This window comes from Takifugu flavidus, chromosome 21 (assembly GCF_003711565.1).
Source record: "Takifugu flavidus isolate HTHZ2018 chromosome 21, ASM371156v2, whole genome shotgun sequence".
Taxonomy (NCBI): Eukaryota; Metazoa; Chordata; class Actinopteri; order Tetraodontiformes; family Tetraodontidae; genus Takifugu; species Takifugu flavidus.
The window spans coordinates 8,330,643-8,346,828 of record NC_079540.1 but is presented as its reverse complement, the minus strand read 5'-3'; the positions used below and the strand labels follow the sequence as shown (position 1 = coordinate 8,346,828).

At 42.7% G+C, this 16,186-nt stretch overlaps 4 protein-coding genes across 4 annotated transcripts; 3 read left to right on the top strand and 1 right to left on the bottom strand.

Moving 5' to 3' along the window:
* Positions 1 to 86: 86 nt before the first annotated feature.
* On the bottom strand, positions 87 to 2,690 carry si:dkey-266f7.9 (uncharacterized protein LOC100006223 homolog). Its single transcript, XM_057021354.1, has 4 exons — positions 2,568 to 2,690; positions 2,322 to 2,390; positions 987 to 1,557; positions 87 to 585 (listed from the first exon to the last, which is right to left on the bottom strand). Exons 2-4 carry the CDS (start codon positions 2,363 to 2,365, stop codon positions 304 to 306), a joined length of 897 nt encoding a protein of 298 aa, XP_056877334.1. The 5' UTR covers positions 2,366 to 2,390; positions 2,568 to 2,690; the 3' UTR covers positions 87 to 303.
* Positions 2,691 to 4,112: 1,422 nt separating this feature from the next.
* rpz2 (rapunzel 2) lies at positions 4,113 to 6,371 on the top strand. Its single transcript, XM_057021368.1, has 2 exons — positions 4,113 to 4,246; positions 5,063 to 6,371. Exon 2 carries the CDS (start codon positions 5,095 to 5,097, stop codon positions 5,779 to 5,781), a length of 687 nt encoding a protein of 228 aa, XP_056877348.1. The 5' UTR covers positions 4,113 to 4,246; positions 5,063 to 5,094; the 3' UTR covers positions 5,782 to 6,371.
* Positions 6,372 to 6,516: 145 nt separating this feature from the next.
* Positions 6,517 to 11,782, top strand: LOC130518598 (protein rapunzel-like). Its single transcript, XM_057021327.1, has 5 exons — positions 6,517 to 7,033; positions 7,164 to 7,320; positions 7,425 to 7,517; positions 7,587 to 7,655; positions 10,480 to 11,782. Exons 1-5 carry the CDS (start codon positions 6,932 to 6,934, stop codon positions 11,193 to 11,195), a joined length of 1,137 nt encoding a protein of 378 aa, XP_056877307.1. The 5' UTR covers positions 6,517 to 6,931; the 3' UTR covers positions 11,196 to 11,782.
* Positions 7,730 to 16,054, top strand: LOC130518611 (protein rapunzel-like). The gene is made up of 6 exons (XM_057021358.1): positions 7,730 to 7,739; positions 12,248 to 12,414; positions 12,545 to 12,700; positions 12,816 to 12,908; positions 12,978 to 13,046; positions 15,149 to 16,054. The coding sequence occupies exons 4-6, from the start codon at positions 12,833 to 12,835 to the stop codon at positions 15,862 to 15,864; spliced, it is 861 nt and encodes a 286-aa protein (XP_056877338.1). The 5' UTR covers positions 7,730 to 7,739; positions 12,248 to 12,414; positions 12,545 to 12,700; positions 12,816 to 12,832; the 3' UTR covers positions 15,865 to 16,054.
* Positions 16,055 to 16,186: the final 132 nt, after the last annotated feature.

Below are 16,186 nucleotides of genomic sequence, written 5' to 3'. Positions count from 1 at the left end.
CACAACAGCATGGCCACTCTGAGACAAGCAGAGGTTCATACATCTTATTTTGCCAGCGTTGTAAAAAGCAAATAAAAGACACGGCAGCAGTTTCCATAGCAATTTATTTTCACTGGTTTTCAGGTTTATGTGATTAAAGGTTTAATCTGCAAACAGTAAAGAAGCTGTACTACATTTCCAAACTTCATTTAAGTTGAGTTGTTCATTGATTACATTAACTCACCGAGGTGATTTCGGTCTTCCTGTTTTTTCATCTTCTTTTCCAGTAAAGAAACTGGATATTTCAATCAATCTTTGTGTGGGTTAAAACCTGGACTTTAACTGGAAGTCAATAATCATTTGAATGATAGGAGCAGCAGGGAAGTCCATACAAATGATTCCCAGACGCTGGTTCAGGTCAGTCTTGGCCTCAAGGTAGTCGTAGAGCATCGGATTGACGCACAGTGCTACGGCCCTGGGGTGAGCAAACACACCAGCTCCGCTGCTGTACGTGAGGAAAATCTGGGCCATGTTTCCTGTCGGTGCAGCCTCCAGGTGGTCATAGACACTCTTCCATTTCTCCTCCACATTTGAAAGTGTGGGCACCTATGGGGAAAGCATGTAGGCTTACACCACAGTGTCAAAATCATGTCTTATATTTCTTTGCAACAAATGGACAGAAATTCTTTGCCGAGTCAGATGGACACCAGTAGTTCCTCTAGGTCATGTGATGCTGGGCCTCTGTTCTATATTTGGTTCTATTGTGTGTACTTTGCAATGTTTTTTAAGGTATATGTTAGTCGCTATAACACCAAAACACTATCCAGACAGATTCCTGGACCACTGTATCCCTGCGGATTTTAAAGTTAAGGCTTATCGAGGAACACTTTATTGCACAATGTCTTCGAACAAAATGTGTATTTATATAAAATTTTCAATCACATAATTGACTTTCTAATATGTAATTCTGTTTGTGATGCTTTGATTGTGTGTTTTAGTTTTTGTACCTTCCAGTCGTCGGCGATGTCCAGGGAAGCATAGCGCATGCCCAAGTCTGGTCCAGAGAAGTCCTGAAGGATGATGAGTTTTCCTCGGGCCTCTCCCATGGTTGGCACCAGCCTGCTGTGCCACAGCAGGTTCCAGTGAGCGTAGCGGTGGATGAAGTCAACCACGGCACCGTAAATGTCTCCTGTCTCACTGAACTCCTCTTTCACGCGCATCAGCACTGTTTCGCTTGGGAAATCCTGGAGGAAGACAGCCACGCCCTCCAGTACTTGGCCAAAGTGCGCCCGCTGATAAGACACCCCGTGGTGAATGGTGAGGTTCCCCTTGACATGACGCACACGGATATCTAGGAAGCGCACGCCAGCTCTGAGCTGGGAGGCCAGACTCCAGGTTTGGCACTCGGCGTACACGCCACCGTACAAGGCCATGGTGTTGTGGGTCCCCGGCATGGTGACATGAGAAAGTGGCCGTTCATCAGGGATGCTCGCCATCCAGGATGGGTTGAGGAACTCAGGGGTAGGTGTATCATCATAGTCCGGCCTCTGAATAGCACCGTGACTCAAACCAATGATTCTAAAACAGATCAGGGCTCATTAGAAGGAAAATATTTATAGCAAATCCATCCAGCCAAGATCTTGTTAAAGGTCAAAGGCTTTTGGCGTCTAGAACTGTTCATAATGGGAATTTCTATTTTAATATTCCTTCTATTTGTTTTAGCTAAAGACAGAAATTATAATCAGGCGGATTTGTGGAATTATTCAAAATCTGTGAAAACCAAAGATTAGATTCCACTGCCAGAAAATGGGTTTAAAGGCTATTTTTTCAACCGTTGGTCAGTCTAAACAAACTAGCCAAAATATGCTTTGCTGATCTTAAAGCGGTACCAAAACGGGTGCGATGTCACTAGGAATACACACATTAGCTCCTTGCACGATGTGGCACAAAAGGAAAGGGAAGAATGTTTAACAGGAAGGGGAGGAGACGATTAGACACAGGTGACATCAGCGAAGTCATGAGGTGAACACACAGAACCACACAAAGAATGGGAAAATAAACAACCTTAACATAAAGGCAAAACATAATCCGGCATAATAAATTAACTGATTTAAAAAAGAAAGCAGGACTCTGCATAAAGGTCCTTTGACTTCGACCTAAGATAGGGAGGTAGGTCATTCCTCCTGCATCTTGTTGAGTGTTTTAAAGATAGAGATATACAAAATGTATAAATGTATTTCAAAGAGTTTTTAAAAAAGCAGGCTTATATTTAGAATTAATTGTAGTAATTTTGGGCCATCTATAGTAGCAAAATGAAAATAATTTATGACGAGTTCACTCACCCTGATAGTGCAATCAGGTGGATTATCATCTGCGTCTTCTTCATATTTGATGGGTTCCGATGGCTGAGCCTTTATTCAACAAGAGAAAGGAAAAATAATTCAGAATCCGCCCAGGCTGAGTTTGACCTCTGCTCACACCACCAGAGCATTTCAATGGCAGGCTTAAACCTTTTATCCCCAAAACTGAAGCAGACTGTGAGCCACTACTACGTCAAAGCTGCTGATGTACTGCACTGTGCTCCATACCTAAAACCAGAAGCCGCCGGTCTTCAGTCGTGTCCAAATGACCAGGGACAGAAAGAGGGGCTGGGAGAGAATGAGCCAAGTGGAGGGTCACACATAAAGTGGCCAGTGTGTCGTTATTGTGGGAACTACCACAGGAAAGCAGCTGTGCACATGCGTGCAGAGCAGGGGTGGGAATAGCAGGTGTGTTTGGGCCAGAGGAAATCATTTTGTCTGACAAATGTGCTTCAGAGGATCCCAAAGATGAGCAAAACTTACCGAATGTTCCCTCACTGTGCAGTTTTGTTAAAAATTAGTTGCTGCAATTTAAAATAGATTACTCTGACATCTGAGATTTGAAATACTTTAAATGAAATGAAGTGAATAAAGCTTTCTGCTGCCTCACAGACATGGTGCAAAGGTTCTGCTCTGTTGGTGTTAAAAATCAGGTTTGCCTTTATTCTTTATTTGTTGTTTATTAGCATACAACAGAGACAAGGTTTTGGGTAGAATTCATTTTTAATCAGCATCCACAACCTGGTAACTTTACAGAAACAAAGTTGAGCATCATTTCACAAAGTGTGTGTTGGGTGTGTGTGTTTGTGAGTGAGACATGGGAGATGGAAAACTGTGCACGTGTTTTCCTCATATCAATTAGGAGTTAAACATTACCTAACATATGTCCTTGCTGACTATTTGGTCAGCTGGTAATACTTGTTGCATGTAAATACATTCCAGCAGCTTTATGAAACAATCAGGCCAGATAACTTGACAGAATGGCAGAAATGAGCACTTCATTTTTATGTTGACAGCCGCTCATTCGTCAGAGGGTCACCAGAAGGCTGGATCCTCTCCCAACAGCCACAGGTTGAGAGGCATCAACCATCTCCAGTCTATCCCACACAACAAACTCTGAGGAGTTTCCACAGGAGAAACGCTGAAGAGGCCAAAGCACTTTGCAGAACTCCCTCAAACACACCATAACGGACACGCTGAACATCTTTGTCCATGTTGTCTAGGAGGAAGGCAGAGAATGAGTCACAGTCTTAACCAGCCTGAGAGACAAGAGAACCAAAACCTCCAGCTGGTAAAGGAACCACACCTGTTTCAGAAGTCATGGAGAAAAGCCACACCTGAGGACAGCAGAGAGGATCAGGGTTCTTGACGCTGCTCGCAGCACAAATGACTGCCTCCCTCGTGGCAAATAATTACATCGACACCACTTGCCAGGTGATGGGCGTCCCAGGGTTTCCCGGTTGCATGGAACAGTGTGCCATGATGTGGGAGCAAATCCAAACCAGATCTCATTTGGTTTGGCTGGATCTTGCAAATGCCTATAGTTCAGGAACTTCTCCCTCGACTTCCTTCACATAGCAGCATACATCCTGAGCCTCAGAACAAAGGACCTTGACAACTTCTGCGACTCTACCAAGAAAGAAATAGAATAAATACAACAACAAGATCGTCATGAAAAGAAAACTCATCCATCACCTGTGATGCGGTATCGAATAGGAGCCATCAGCAGCGGCCCATGTCAATCACTCCTCTCATCCAATCAGCACAGGCCGAGCATGAGTCACTTCCTGTCTTTACTTCCTTATTTGGCAGGAAGAGGCTGTTCTTCCTTGATTAGGGAGGAAAATGGTCGAAAAGGGAGTCAGACGGTTGCAATAGACAGAAGGACACTAATAACTTTCTCTCAGGTGAGCGAACATGTTTTGTCCTGATGCTTTGATGTCAGTTCTCTGAGATATACTTAACCTTGGAGAGATGGCGTTGCCTAGAACCGAGGAAACAAGTGTAGAAGATGGTCGTTCCGTTTTGCATGTAAGGCTAGGAATCAGGAAATGAAGTAGACAGGCTTTAAAACAAACAGCGAAAATGGATTGGTGGAAATGGTTACTGTCTAATTGTCCAAGTTACCAAGGATGGCGAGGAGGGCAGATCACATGTCATGTTTATTTCCAGTATTTCCTGCAGTACTACTAAGACACACCCACTGTTGTTCCAGAGAATTTATTTCCAGCAGGACAGCACCGACAACCCTGATTGATACCGAAACTATGAGAAATATGTACGAGAGTTTGGCTTTGTTTTGTCTGTGTGTCCAGACAGTTCCATCCAATATTTCCAATGTTTCCATTAACAACAGTCAAAGGTACAAACGTTGATACAAAACAAAGGGGAAATTAAAAAGATGTAGCAGTATTAAAAGTTCTTGTACTCTAATATTTTACATCTGATCAAGTTCACATGTGCAGCATGTTTATATTGTTGTCATTAATGGCTATTAATCTGAGCAACTTAACTATGCTTCTTTTGCAGTAACAGAAATGCCATAAATATACTGGGCCAGGGGTATTAGATCAAGTATTTCATCTACAAATATAAACTCAAACAATCCTTTTGAGTGTTAGATAATTAGTTTAAAATGACAGATTCAGCAAGAAGCGTTGAGAGGAAATGAAACTAAAAACCTGTATTTTATTCTCACATGTTTTATTCTCTCCTGCTCACAGGCGTGAATCTTATCGCAGGAGGAACAGCGGTGATGGCCAATGCGGGGCAGATCAGGAAAACAGCGGCCCAGGTGCTGTGCTGTGTCGAGAAAGTGTCATCATTCGCTTCTTCTATTGACCCTATATTTGGTATAGTGTCCTCACTGGTGGGTGTGGCTCGAAAGGGCCTGCTTGATGAAGAGGGCCATGCTCTAGACAAGGATTTTCAGGAGATCAACAGCAAACTAGAGAGCATCTCCCAAAAGAACTACCTTTGCCTCAAGAAGATCCGTATTGATGAAGTCAATGAAACATATGGCAAGTACGAAGAGTACATCAAACACCAGTATTCTTCTTTCAACGACATGGTCGCACGTGTCAAAAAAGATCCAGACAACTTAAAGCGTTACATGGAGACCTTTGAAAAGATCTATGAGAAAGACAAAGGTGACCTGAGCCTGGATGTATACTACCGTGGCATCATGGGTACCAAGCTGTTGTTTGGAAGAGCCCTCCTGCAGGTGTACCTGGACAACTGCGATGGTGATCGGGAGATCATGGAGAGCCACTGTTCACACATTGCCCACCTCTTCCAAATGGGCCTCATCGCACTCATGGCCTATACAGCTGTTACAGAGGACGATGAAGATGAGGTGAAGGAAAAATGGGCAGGAAGGGTGGAGCAAATCCAGGAGAAGATGCAGGAGGTCCTCAGTCAGTGCAAAGACAAGACATCTTGAACCAGGACCAATGGGGAGAACATGTCTGGCTCTGGAGGCAACTCGCATTACTCTTAGCTGGACCAAGTTAAAAAAAAAACCAACTATATTAACATGTATAAATGTAAGGAAAACCAAAGCCTTTTTCATGTGTGGAAATGCATGTAAAGAATAATTTTATCCAGGTTTAGATTAACTTTCAAAGAGACTGCTAAATTTTAGTTGCTGTGCATCATGGTGCATCAATATATGCACTGTATATATTGCACTGCATTGTATATTTTATACAATCTCTATAGTTAAAAATGTACAAACATTTAGTTGGTTAAGATGTGTAAATTGTTAGCTAGGATGTGTAGATGTGAAAAGTATGAACCCAATAATTTAAAGCCATATTTTGTTTGTAAAAAAATTGCTAAAAGCCCAAAATATAAAGTGAATATTTTAGTCCAATTGAAACACTCAATACTGGTTATTCTCAGTTAACAAACCCATTCTGTGTTTTCACTTTAAAAGTTTCATGAGACCACAGCTACACCACCACTACCAACACTCAGAACTATGTGGAAACAGACAATGAACTCTGAGAAATAAAGTAATATTTCTCCATATTTCTTGGATTTCTGCTCTCATTTTACCCCCAACAAACATTTGAAAACATTTTGAACTTTTCATTTTCTTTTCTTGACCAAAAGTGTGTGAATTAAAGTTTTCGGAAACTGAAGGGAAGTGAATTAAAATGAAAAGAAAGCGAAGGTGTAGATAAAAGGCTTCAGTATTATTGCTCAGTCTTTTGCGGTTGGAGAAGCACGACCTGCGAGAGTTTTCCTTCCTGCTCTGGGTGCAACAGTCTGAGGCTGAAAGCGGTGCTTCAGGCCCCCGCGGTCCCTGCAGGGGGTGAGAGATGATGCTCCTGACTGACGCCAGCTTCACCAACATCCTCTTCCCACCCCCGTCCCCCCTCACTGGTTTGTTTAGCCTGTTTCTGTCCCCTTCCGCATCGATGGCTGATGCTACCGCCACTATATCAGATTCACATCTTGATGTCTTCTGGCTCTTATGACGAAGTCCTTAAAATGACGGCTTTTTCCTCCCCTCTTGTTCAGGGATGCCACTCCACAGCATCTGGCCCCTGTATAGGATGTCGTGCCAGGACTGAGGAAGCATCAGCATGGGCAACGAGGACAGCCTGGAAGATGTGTTTGTGGCTGTCATTCGCCCAAAGAGCCAAGTCAGCCAGAGCTCGAAAGAGTATAGAGCCAAAGCTTATGAGGTAAACGGAGAGATCAGGCAGCAGATGAGCTGCAGGCCTGGACAGTCACCTCAAATCTTTTCAAGGGCAAATGACATTCAACCGCTATGCAAGACTGGCATTTATCTCCAGCTGTTCTCTGTCTGTCAAGATTTTGCTGAATGAACTGCCCTTGGAGGGCAAGGAGAAGAAGAGAAAAAAAGTTCTCCTGGCAACAAAGATCCAAGCAGGAGGAGAGAAATCCAGATCCATCTTGGATTATGTTGACGCAACAGTGAGACCGATATCCAATAACCAGGGCTTCATAGGTGAGTTTAAATAACCAACGTCTCAGTCAGATTAGAAACCACTGATCAAACCCCAGTGTTTGTTTGTTTGTTTGTTTGTTTGTTTGTTTGTTTGTTTGTTTCAGGAAAGCGCGTGGTGTACATGAAGAAATTCCCTCTGGAAGGAGAAAATGAAGGGAAGGAGGCGCCTCTCTTTGTTGTGCCAGTTAGTGTTAAAGGTGAGTAAAGAGAAGGATGCTCAAATAATATTTACTATGTTGATGTAACATATTGGAAATGTGTCCTGGACAGACAACAGCAAGCCTGTGCACAGTGCCGGCAGCCCCAGCTTCTACTGCCTCCAGGACATGATGCGGGTGAGCAGTTGGAGCCATCAGCAGCGTCTCATGTCAATCACTCCTCTCATTTAATTAACACAGGCCGAGCATGAGTCACTTTCGGTCTTTGCTTCCTTATTCAGCAGAAAGGGGCCGATCTTCCTTGATTAGGGAGGAAAGTGATTAAAAAGAGGGAATCAGACGGTTGCAGTAAGCAGAAGGACACTAATAACTTTCTCTCAGGTGAGCGAACATGTTTTGTCTTGATGCTTTGATGTCAGTTCTCTGAGATATACTTAACCTTGGAGAGATGGCGTTGCCTAGAACCGAGGAAACAAGTGTAGAAGATGGTCGTTCCGTTTTGCATGTAAGGCTAGGAATCAGGAAATGAAGTAGACAGGCTTTAAAACAAACAGTGAAATGGACTGCAGCAGTGACGTGCGGACCAAAAAAAGAAAGAAGAGTGTACATAAATAAATATTAATATTTTCCTCTGATATGTGTTAAAAAAGCATTTGGAGTATGACTACGCATTTTGCCATTTTATTGAGTAAAAATTGCCGAATTTGAGTTGTTCCGATCAAAACCAGGGCAGACATCCCGGGTGAGGCAGGGGCGAACTGTGCCTCACGTCTGACTGCCTGATCCAATCCAAACTGGGTTACATGACGTGTGCCAGTTTTTGTTCCTCAGCATATCGCTAATATGAACTTTACAGAAATAGTCGATATACATCATGGCTTTCTGCAGTCTATTTAATGTCTTTTATGCATGTGTGAGAGAACTATTCCTGCTGAACGCACAATAAAGTGCAGAGAAAAGTCAGCAGGTGAGTCAGGCAGTACTCTGCCTCAACTCAAGGGGGCGTACGCAGGCTGGCAGGTGCTTTCTCGCTGCAGCGCTGGCTCATTTTAATAGGCAAACTTTATGAAAATGTATTGAAGCACCAGAATTTAAAGTTTGAAAAATAACAGAAATTTTTACTGTTGGTCAAAATAAAATTTGTGCTGCACACATCTCTGCATTTTAATTTGTTTACAGTATATATGAATTTCTTAAAACACAAGATGGGGCTCTATCCATAGCTATAAAAGAAAGTTCTTTATAGGACAAATATGCTCCTGTGTATATGTTTGTGTTGGTTTGTGAGTGTAATTGAAAGAGGAATGCTAATGGGATATCAAGCATGATCAGTAGTTGTATGCTGTTGGAAAAATAGTTAAATACGATGTTTCTTTCAGTTCTTACAATCAAAAATCTGACTTGAGGAGTCAGTGCCTCACCAGCCATGAACCTCACCGCACGTCACTGGACTGCAGTTAGAGTTAAAGGTGGAAATGGTTACTGTCTAATTGTCCAAGTTACCAAGGATGGCGAGGAGGGCAGATCACATGTCATGTTTATTTCCAGTATTTCCTGCAGTACTACTAAGACACACCCACTGTTGTTCCAGAGAATTTATTTCCAGCAGGACAGCACCGACAACCCTGATTGATACCGAAACTATGAGAAATATGTACAAGAGTTTGGCTTTGTTTTGTCTGTGTGTCCAGACAGTTCCATCCAATATTTCCAATGTTTCCATTAAAAACAGTCAAAGGCACAAACGTTGATACAAAACAAAGGGGAGACTAAAAAGATGTAGCAGTATTAAAAGTTCTTGTACTCTCAGAATATTTTACATCTGATCAAGTTCACATGTGCAGCATGTTTATATTGTTGTCATTAATGGCTATTAATCTGAGCAACTTAACTATGCTTCTTTTGCAGTAACAGAAATGCCATAAATATACTGGGCCAGGGGTATTAGATCAAGTATTTGATCTACAAATATAAACTCAAACAATCCTTCAGCAAGTAAACCATACATTTATTTAACGCTCCATTATTGCGTTTTAATGTTATGACAACAGATCTCAGAATGATAAAAGTTGACTGTGTCCATTATTTAAAGACCTCCTGCTCCGCTCAGTTGCTGACCTGTTGCTCCTGCTAACAAGCAACCCGACACCTTCTTCGTTCAACAGCTGGGGACATGTGGGCCCTGGTAGCAGCGACGTTTCAAGTAGCTGAAGCGCTGAGAGGAAATGAAACTAAAAACCTGTATTTTATTCTCACATGTTTTATTCTCTCCTGAAAAATATAATTCTCTCCTTTCAAACCCAGCAACACTCTCAGACAGAGGTTAGTACACCCAAAGGACAAGACACCAAGACCCAAACAAAGTAATGTTGTTTATGCTGTACAGTGCCAGGAGGAATGCAAGGAACTGTACATTGGGGAAACCAAACAACCTCTCCACAGAAGAATGGCACAACACAGACGTGCCACCTCTTCGGGTCAGGATTCAGCAGTCCACTTACACTTAAAGGAGAGTGGGCACTCCTTCGAGGACAGCCAAGTAAGGATACTGGCCAGAGAAGACCGCTGGTTTGAAAGGGGGGTTAAGGAAGCTATCCATGTTAAATTGGAGAAACCATCCTTGAACAGAGGTGGTGGCCTGAGGCACTTCCTATCACCCACATACAATGCAGTCCTCCACTCCTTCCAACAGCAAAACAAACATTCACACCATTCCAGGAGACCCAGTGACTCATCACCATGTGACCCAGCAGACAGAGGGGAGACACCTCAACAGAAACTAGGTGAACGACCCGACCAACGACCCTGCTAACGACTCTCAGGTGACCACCCGGATCATTAGCATGCAAATGGTCCACAGGGGCTATATATTTTCAAGCTCTCTCCCCAGCGATTTCAGAACTGAAGAAGCCTTCTGGATAGAAGGCGAAACGTCTTCAAGAGAAGAAACCCAGTCCAGTTGACAGAGAAAACTACCTTGGATATTCTCTCCTGCTCACAGGCGTGACTCTTATCGCAGGAGGAACAGAGGTGATGGCCAATGCGGGGGAAATCAGGAAAACAGCGGCCCAGGTGCTGCGCTGTATCGAGAAAGTGTCGTCATTTGCTTCTTCTATTGACCCTATATTTGGTATAGTGTCCAAACTGGTGGGTGTGGCTCGAAAGGGCCTGTTTGATGAAGAGGGCCATGCTCTAGACAAGGACTTTCAGGAGATCAACAGCAAACTAGAGAGCATCTCCCAAAAGAACTACCTTTGCCTCAAGAAGATCCGTATTGATGAAGTCAATGAAACATATGGCAAGTACGAAGAGTACATCAAACACCAGTATTCTTCTTTCAACGACATGGTCGCACGTGTCAAAAAAGATCCAGACAACTCAAAGCGTTACATGGAGACCTTTGAAAAGATCTATGAGAAAGACAAAAGTGACCTGAGCCTGGATGAATACTACCGTGGCATCATGGGTACCAAGCTGTTTGGAAGAGCCCTCCTGCAGGTGTACCTGGCCAACTGCGATGGTGATCGGGAGATCATGGAGAGCCACTGTTCACACATTGCCCACCTCTTCCAAATTGGCCTCATCGCACTCATGGCCTATACAGCTGTTACAGAGGACGATGAAGATGAGGTGAAGGAAAAATGGGCAGGAAGGGTGGAGCAAATCCAGGAGAAGATGCAGGAGATCCTCAGTCAGTGCAAAGACAAGACATCTTGAACCAGGACCAATGGGGAGAACATGTCTGGCTCTGGAGGCAACTCGCATTACTCTTAGCTGGACCAAGTTAAAAAAAAACCAACTATATTAACATGTATAATGTAAGGAAAACCAAAGCCTTTTCATGTGTGGAAATGCATGTAAAGAATAATTTTATCCAGGTTTAGATTAACTTTCAAAGAGACTGCTAAATTTTAGTTGCTGTGCATCATGGTGCATCAATATATGCACTGTATATATTGCACTGCATTGTATATTTTATACAATCTCTATAGTTAAAAATGTACAAACATTTAGTTGGTTAAGATGTGTAAATTGTTAGCTAGGATGTGTAGATGTGAAAAGTATGAACCCAATAATTTAAAGCCATATTTTGTTTGTAAGAAAATTGCTAAAAGCCCAAAATATAAAGTGAATATTTTAGTCCAATTGAAACACTCAATACTGGTTATTCTCAGTTAACAAACCCATTCTGTGTTTTCACTTTAAAAGTTTCATGAGACCACAGCTACACCACCACTACCAACACTCAGAACTATGTGGAAACAGACAATGAACTCTGAGAAATAAAGTAATATTTCTCCATATTTCTTGGATTTCTGCTCTCATTTTACCCCCAACAAACATTTGAAAACAAAAGTGTGTGAATTAAAGTTTTCGGAAACTGAAGGGAAGTGAATTAAAATGAAAAGAAAGCGAAGGTGTAGATAAAAGGCTTCAGTATTATTGCTCAGTCTTTTGCGGTTGGAGAAGCACGACCTGCGAGAGTTTTCCTTCCTGCTCTGGGTGCAACAGTCTGAGGCTGAAAGCGGTGCTTCAGGCCCCCGCGGTCCCTGCAGGGGGTGAGAGATGATGCTCCTGACTGACGCCAGCTTCACCAACATCCTCTTCCCACCCCCGTCCCCCCTTCACTGGTTTGTTTAGCCTGTTTCTGTCCCCTTCCGCATCGATGGCTGATGCTACCGCCACTATATCAGATTCACATCTTGATGTCTTCTGGCTCTTATGACGAAGTCCTTAAAATGACGGCTTTTTCCTCCCCTCTTGTTCAGGGATGCCACTCCACAGCATCTGGCCCCTGTATAGAATGTCGTGCCAGGACTGAGGAAGCATCAGCATGGGCAACGAGGACAGCCTGGAAGATGTGTTTGTGGCTGTCATTCGCCCAAAGAGCCAAGTCAGCCAGAGCTCGAAAGAGTATAGAGCCAAAGCTTATGAGGTAAACGGAGAGATCAGGCAGCAGATGAGCTGCAGGCCTGGATAGTCACCTCAAATCTTTTCAAGGGCAAATGACATTCCACCGCTATGCAAGACTGGCATTTATCTCCAGCTGTTCTCTGTCTGTAAAGATTTTGCTGATGAACTGCCCTTGGAGGGCAAGGAGAAGAAGAGAAAAAAAGTTCTCCTGGCAACAAAGATCCAAGCAGGAGGAGAGAAATCCAGATCCATCTTGGATTATGTTGACGCAACAGTGAGACCGATATCCAATAACCAGGGCTTCATAGGTGAGTTTAAATAACCAATGTCTCAGTCAGATTAGAAACCACTGATCAAACCCCAGTGTTTGTTTGTTGTTTGTTTGTTTGTTTGTTTGTTTGTTTGTTTGTTTGTTTGTTTCAGGAAAGCGCGTGGTGTACATGAAGAAATTCCCTCTGGAAGGAGAAAATGAAGGGAAGGAGGCGCCTCTCTTTGTTGTGCCAGTTAGTGTTAAAGGTGAGTAAAGAGAAGGATGCTCAAATAATATTTACTATGTTGATGTAACATATTGGAAATGTGTCCTGGACAGACAACAGCAAGCCTGTGCACAGTGCCGGCAGCCCCAGCTTCTACTGCCTCCAGGACATGATGCGGGTGAGCAGTTGGAGCCATCAGCAGCGTCTCATGTCAATCACTCCTCTCATTTAATCAGCACAGGCCGAGCATGAGTCACTTTTGGTCTTTGCTTCCTTATTCAGCAGAAAGGGGTCAATCTTCCTTGATTAGGGAGGAAAGTGATTAAAAAGAGGGAATCAGACGGTTGCAGTAAGCAGAAGGACACTAATAACTTTCTCTCAGGTGAGCGAACATGTTTTGTCTTGATGCTTTGATGTCAGTTCTCTGAGATATACTTAACCTTGGAGAGATGGCGTTGCCTAGAACCGAGGAAACAAGTGTAGAAGATGGTCGTTCCGTTTTGCATGTAAGGCTAGGAATCAGGAAATGAAGTAGACAGGCTTTAAAACAAACAGTGAAATGGACTGCAGCAGTGACGTGCGGACCAAAAAAAGAAAGAAGAGTGTACATAATAAATATTAATATTTTCCTCTGATATGTGTTAAAAAAGCATTTGGAGTATGACTACGCATTTTGCCATTTTATTGAGTAAAAATTGCCGAATTTGAGTTGTTCCGATCAAAACCAGGGCAGACATCCCGGGTGAGGCAGGGCGAACTGTGCCTCACGTCTGACTGCCTGATCCAATCCAAACTGGGTTACATGACGTGTGCCAGTTTTTGTTCCTCAGCATATCGCTAATATGAACTTTACAGAAATAGTCGATATACATCATGGCTTTCTGCAGTCTATTTAATGTCTTTTATGCATGTGTGAGAGAACTATTCCTGCTGAACGCACAATAAAGTGCAGAGAAAAGTCAGCAGGTGAGTCAGGCAGTACTCTGCCTCAACTCAAGGGGGCGTACGCAGGCTGGCAGGTGCTTTCTCGCTGCAGCGCTGGCTCATTTTAATAGGCAAACTTTATGAAAATGTATTGAAGCACCAGAATTTAAAGTTTGAAAAATAACAGAAATTTTTACTGTTGGTCAAAATAAAATTTGTGCTGCACACATCTCTGCATTTTAATTTGTTTACAGTATATATGAATTTCTTAAAACACAAGATGGGGCTCTATCCATAGCTATAAAAGAAAGTTCTTTATAGGACAAATATGCTCCTGTGTATATGTTTGTGTTGGTTTGTGAGTGTAATTGAAAGAGGAATGCTAATGGGATATCAAGCATGATCAGTAGTTGTATGCTGTTGGAAAAATAGTTAAATACGATGTTTCTTTCAGTTCTTACAATCAAAAATCTGACTTGAGGAGTCAGTGCCTCACCAGCCATGAACCTCACCGCACGTCACTGGACTGCAGTTAGAGTTAAAGGTGGAAATGGTTACTGTCTAATTGTCCAAGTTACCAAGGATGGCGAGGAGGGCAGATCACATGTCATGTTTATTTCCAGTATTTCCTGCAGTACTACTAAGACACACCCACTGTTGTTTCAGAGAATTTATTTCCAGCAGGACAGCACCGACAACCCTGATTGATACCGAAACTATGAGAAATATGTACGAGAGTTTGGCTTTGTTTTGCCTGTGTGTCCAGACAGTTCCATCCAATATTTCCAATGTTTCCATTAAAAACAGTCAAAGGTACAAACGTTGATACAAAACAAAGGGGAGACTAAAAAGATGTAGCAGTATTAAAAGTTCTTGTACTCTCAGAATATTTTACATCTGATCAAGTTCACATGTGCAGCATGTTTATATTGTTGTCATTAATGGCTATTAATCTGAGCAACTTAACTATGCTTCTTTTGCAGTAACAGAAATGCCATAAATATACTGGGCCAGGGGTATTAGATCAAGTATTTGATCTACAAATATAAACTCAAACAATCCTTCAGCAAGTAAACCATACATTTATTTAACGCTCCATTATTGCGTTTTAATGTTATGACAACAGATCTCAGAATGATAAAAGTTGACTGTGTCCATTATTTAAAGACCTCCTGCTCCGCTCAGTTGCTGACCTGTTGCTCCTGCTAACAAGCAACCCGACACCTTCTTCGTTCAACAGCTGGGGACATGTGGGCCCTGGTAGCAGCGACGTTTCAAGTAGCTGAAGCGCTGAGAGGAAATGAAACTAAAAACCTGTATTTTATTCTCACATGTTTTATTCTCTCCTGCTCACAGGCGTGACTCTTATCACAGGAGGAACAAAGGTGATGGCCAATGTGGGGCAAATCAGGAAAACAGTGGCCCAGGTGCTGCACTGTATCGAGAAAGTGTCATCATTTGCTTCTTCTATTAACCCTATATTTGGTATAGTGTCCTCACTGGTGGGTGTGGCTCGAAAGGGCCTATATGATGAAGAGGGCCATGCTCTAGACGAGGGCTTTCAGGAGATCAACAACAAACTAGAGAGCATCTCCCAAAAGAACTATCTTTGCCTCAAGAAGATCCGTATTGATGAAGTCAATGAAACATATGGCAAGTACGAAGAGCGCATCAAACACCAGTATTCTTCTTTCAACGACATGGTCGCATGTGTCAAAAGAGATCCAGCCAACTCAAAGCGTCACATGAAGAGGTTTAAAAAGATCTATGAGAAAGACAAAGGTGACCTGAGCCTGGATGAATACTACAATGGCATCATGGGTAACAAGCTGTTTGGAAGAGCCCTCCTGCAGGTGTACCTGGACAACTGCGATGGTGATCGGGAGATCATGGAGAGCCACTGTTCACACATTGCCCACCTCTTACAAATGGGCCTCATCGCACTCATGGCCTATACAGCTGTTACAGAGGACGATGAAGATGGGATGAAGGAAAAATGGGAAGGAAAGATGAAGAAAATCCAGGAGAAGATGCAGGAGATCCTCAGTCAGTGCAAAGACAAGACATCTTGAACCAGGACCAATGGGGAGAACATGTCTGGCTCTGGAGGCAACTCGCATTACTCTTAGCTTGAGCAAGTAAAAAAATAACAAAAAACTATATTAACATGTATTAATGTATGGAAAACCAAAGCCTTTTTCATGTATGGAAATGCATGTAAAGAATAATGAACTCTGAGAAATAAAGTAATATTTCTCCATATTTCTTGGATTTCTGCTCTCATTTTGCCCCCAACAAACATTTGAAAACATTTTGCACTTTTCATTTTCTTTTCTTGACCAAAAGTGTGTGAATTAAAGGTTCCGGAGCGGCCGCGCTGAGTCCCCCCCGCCG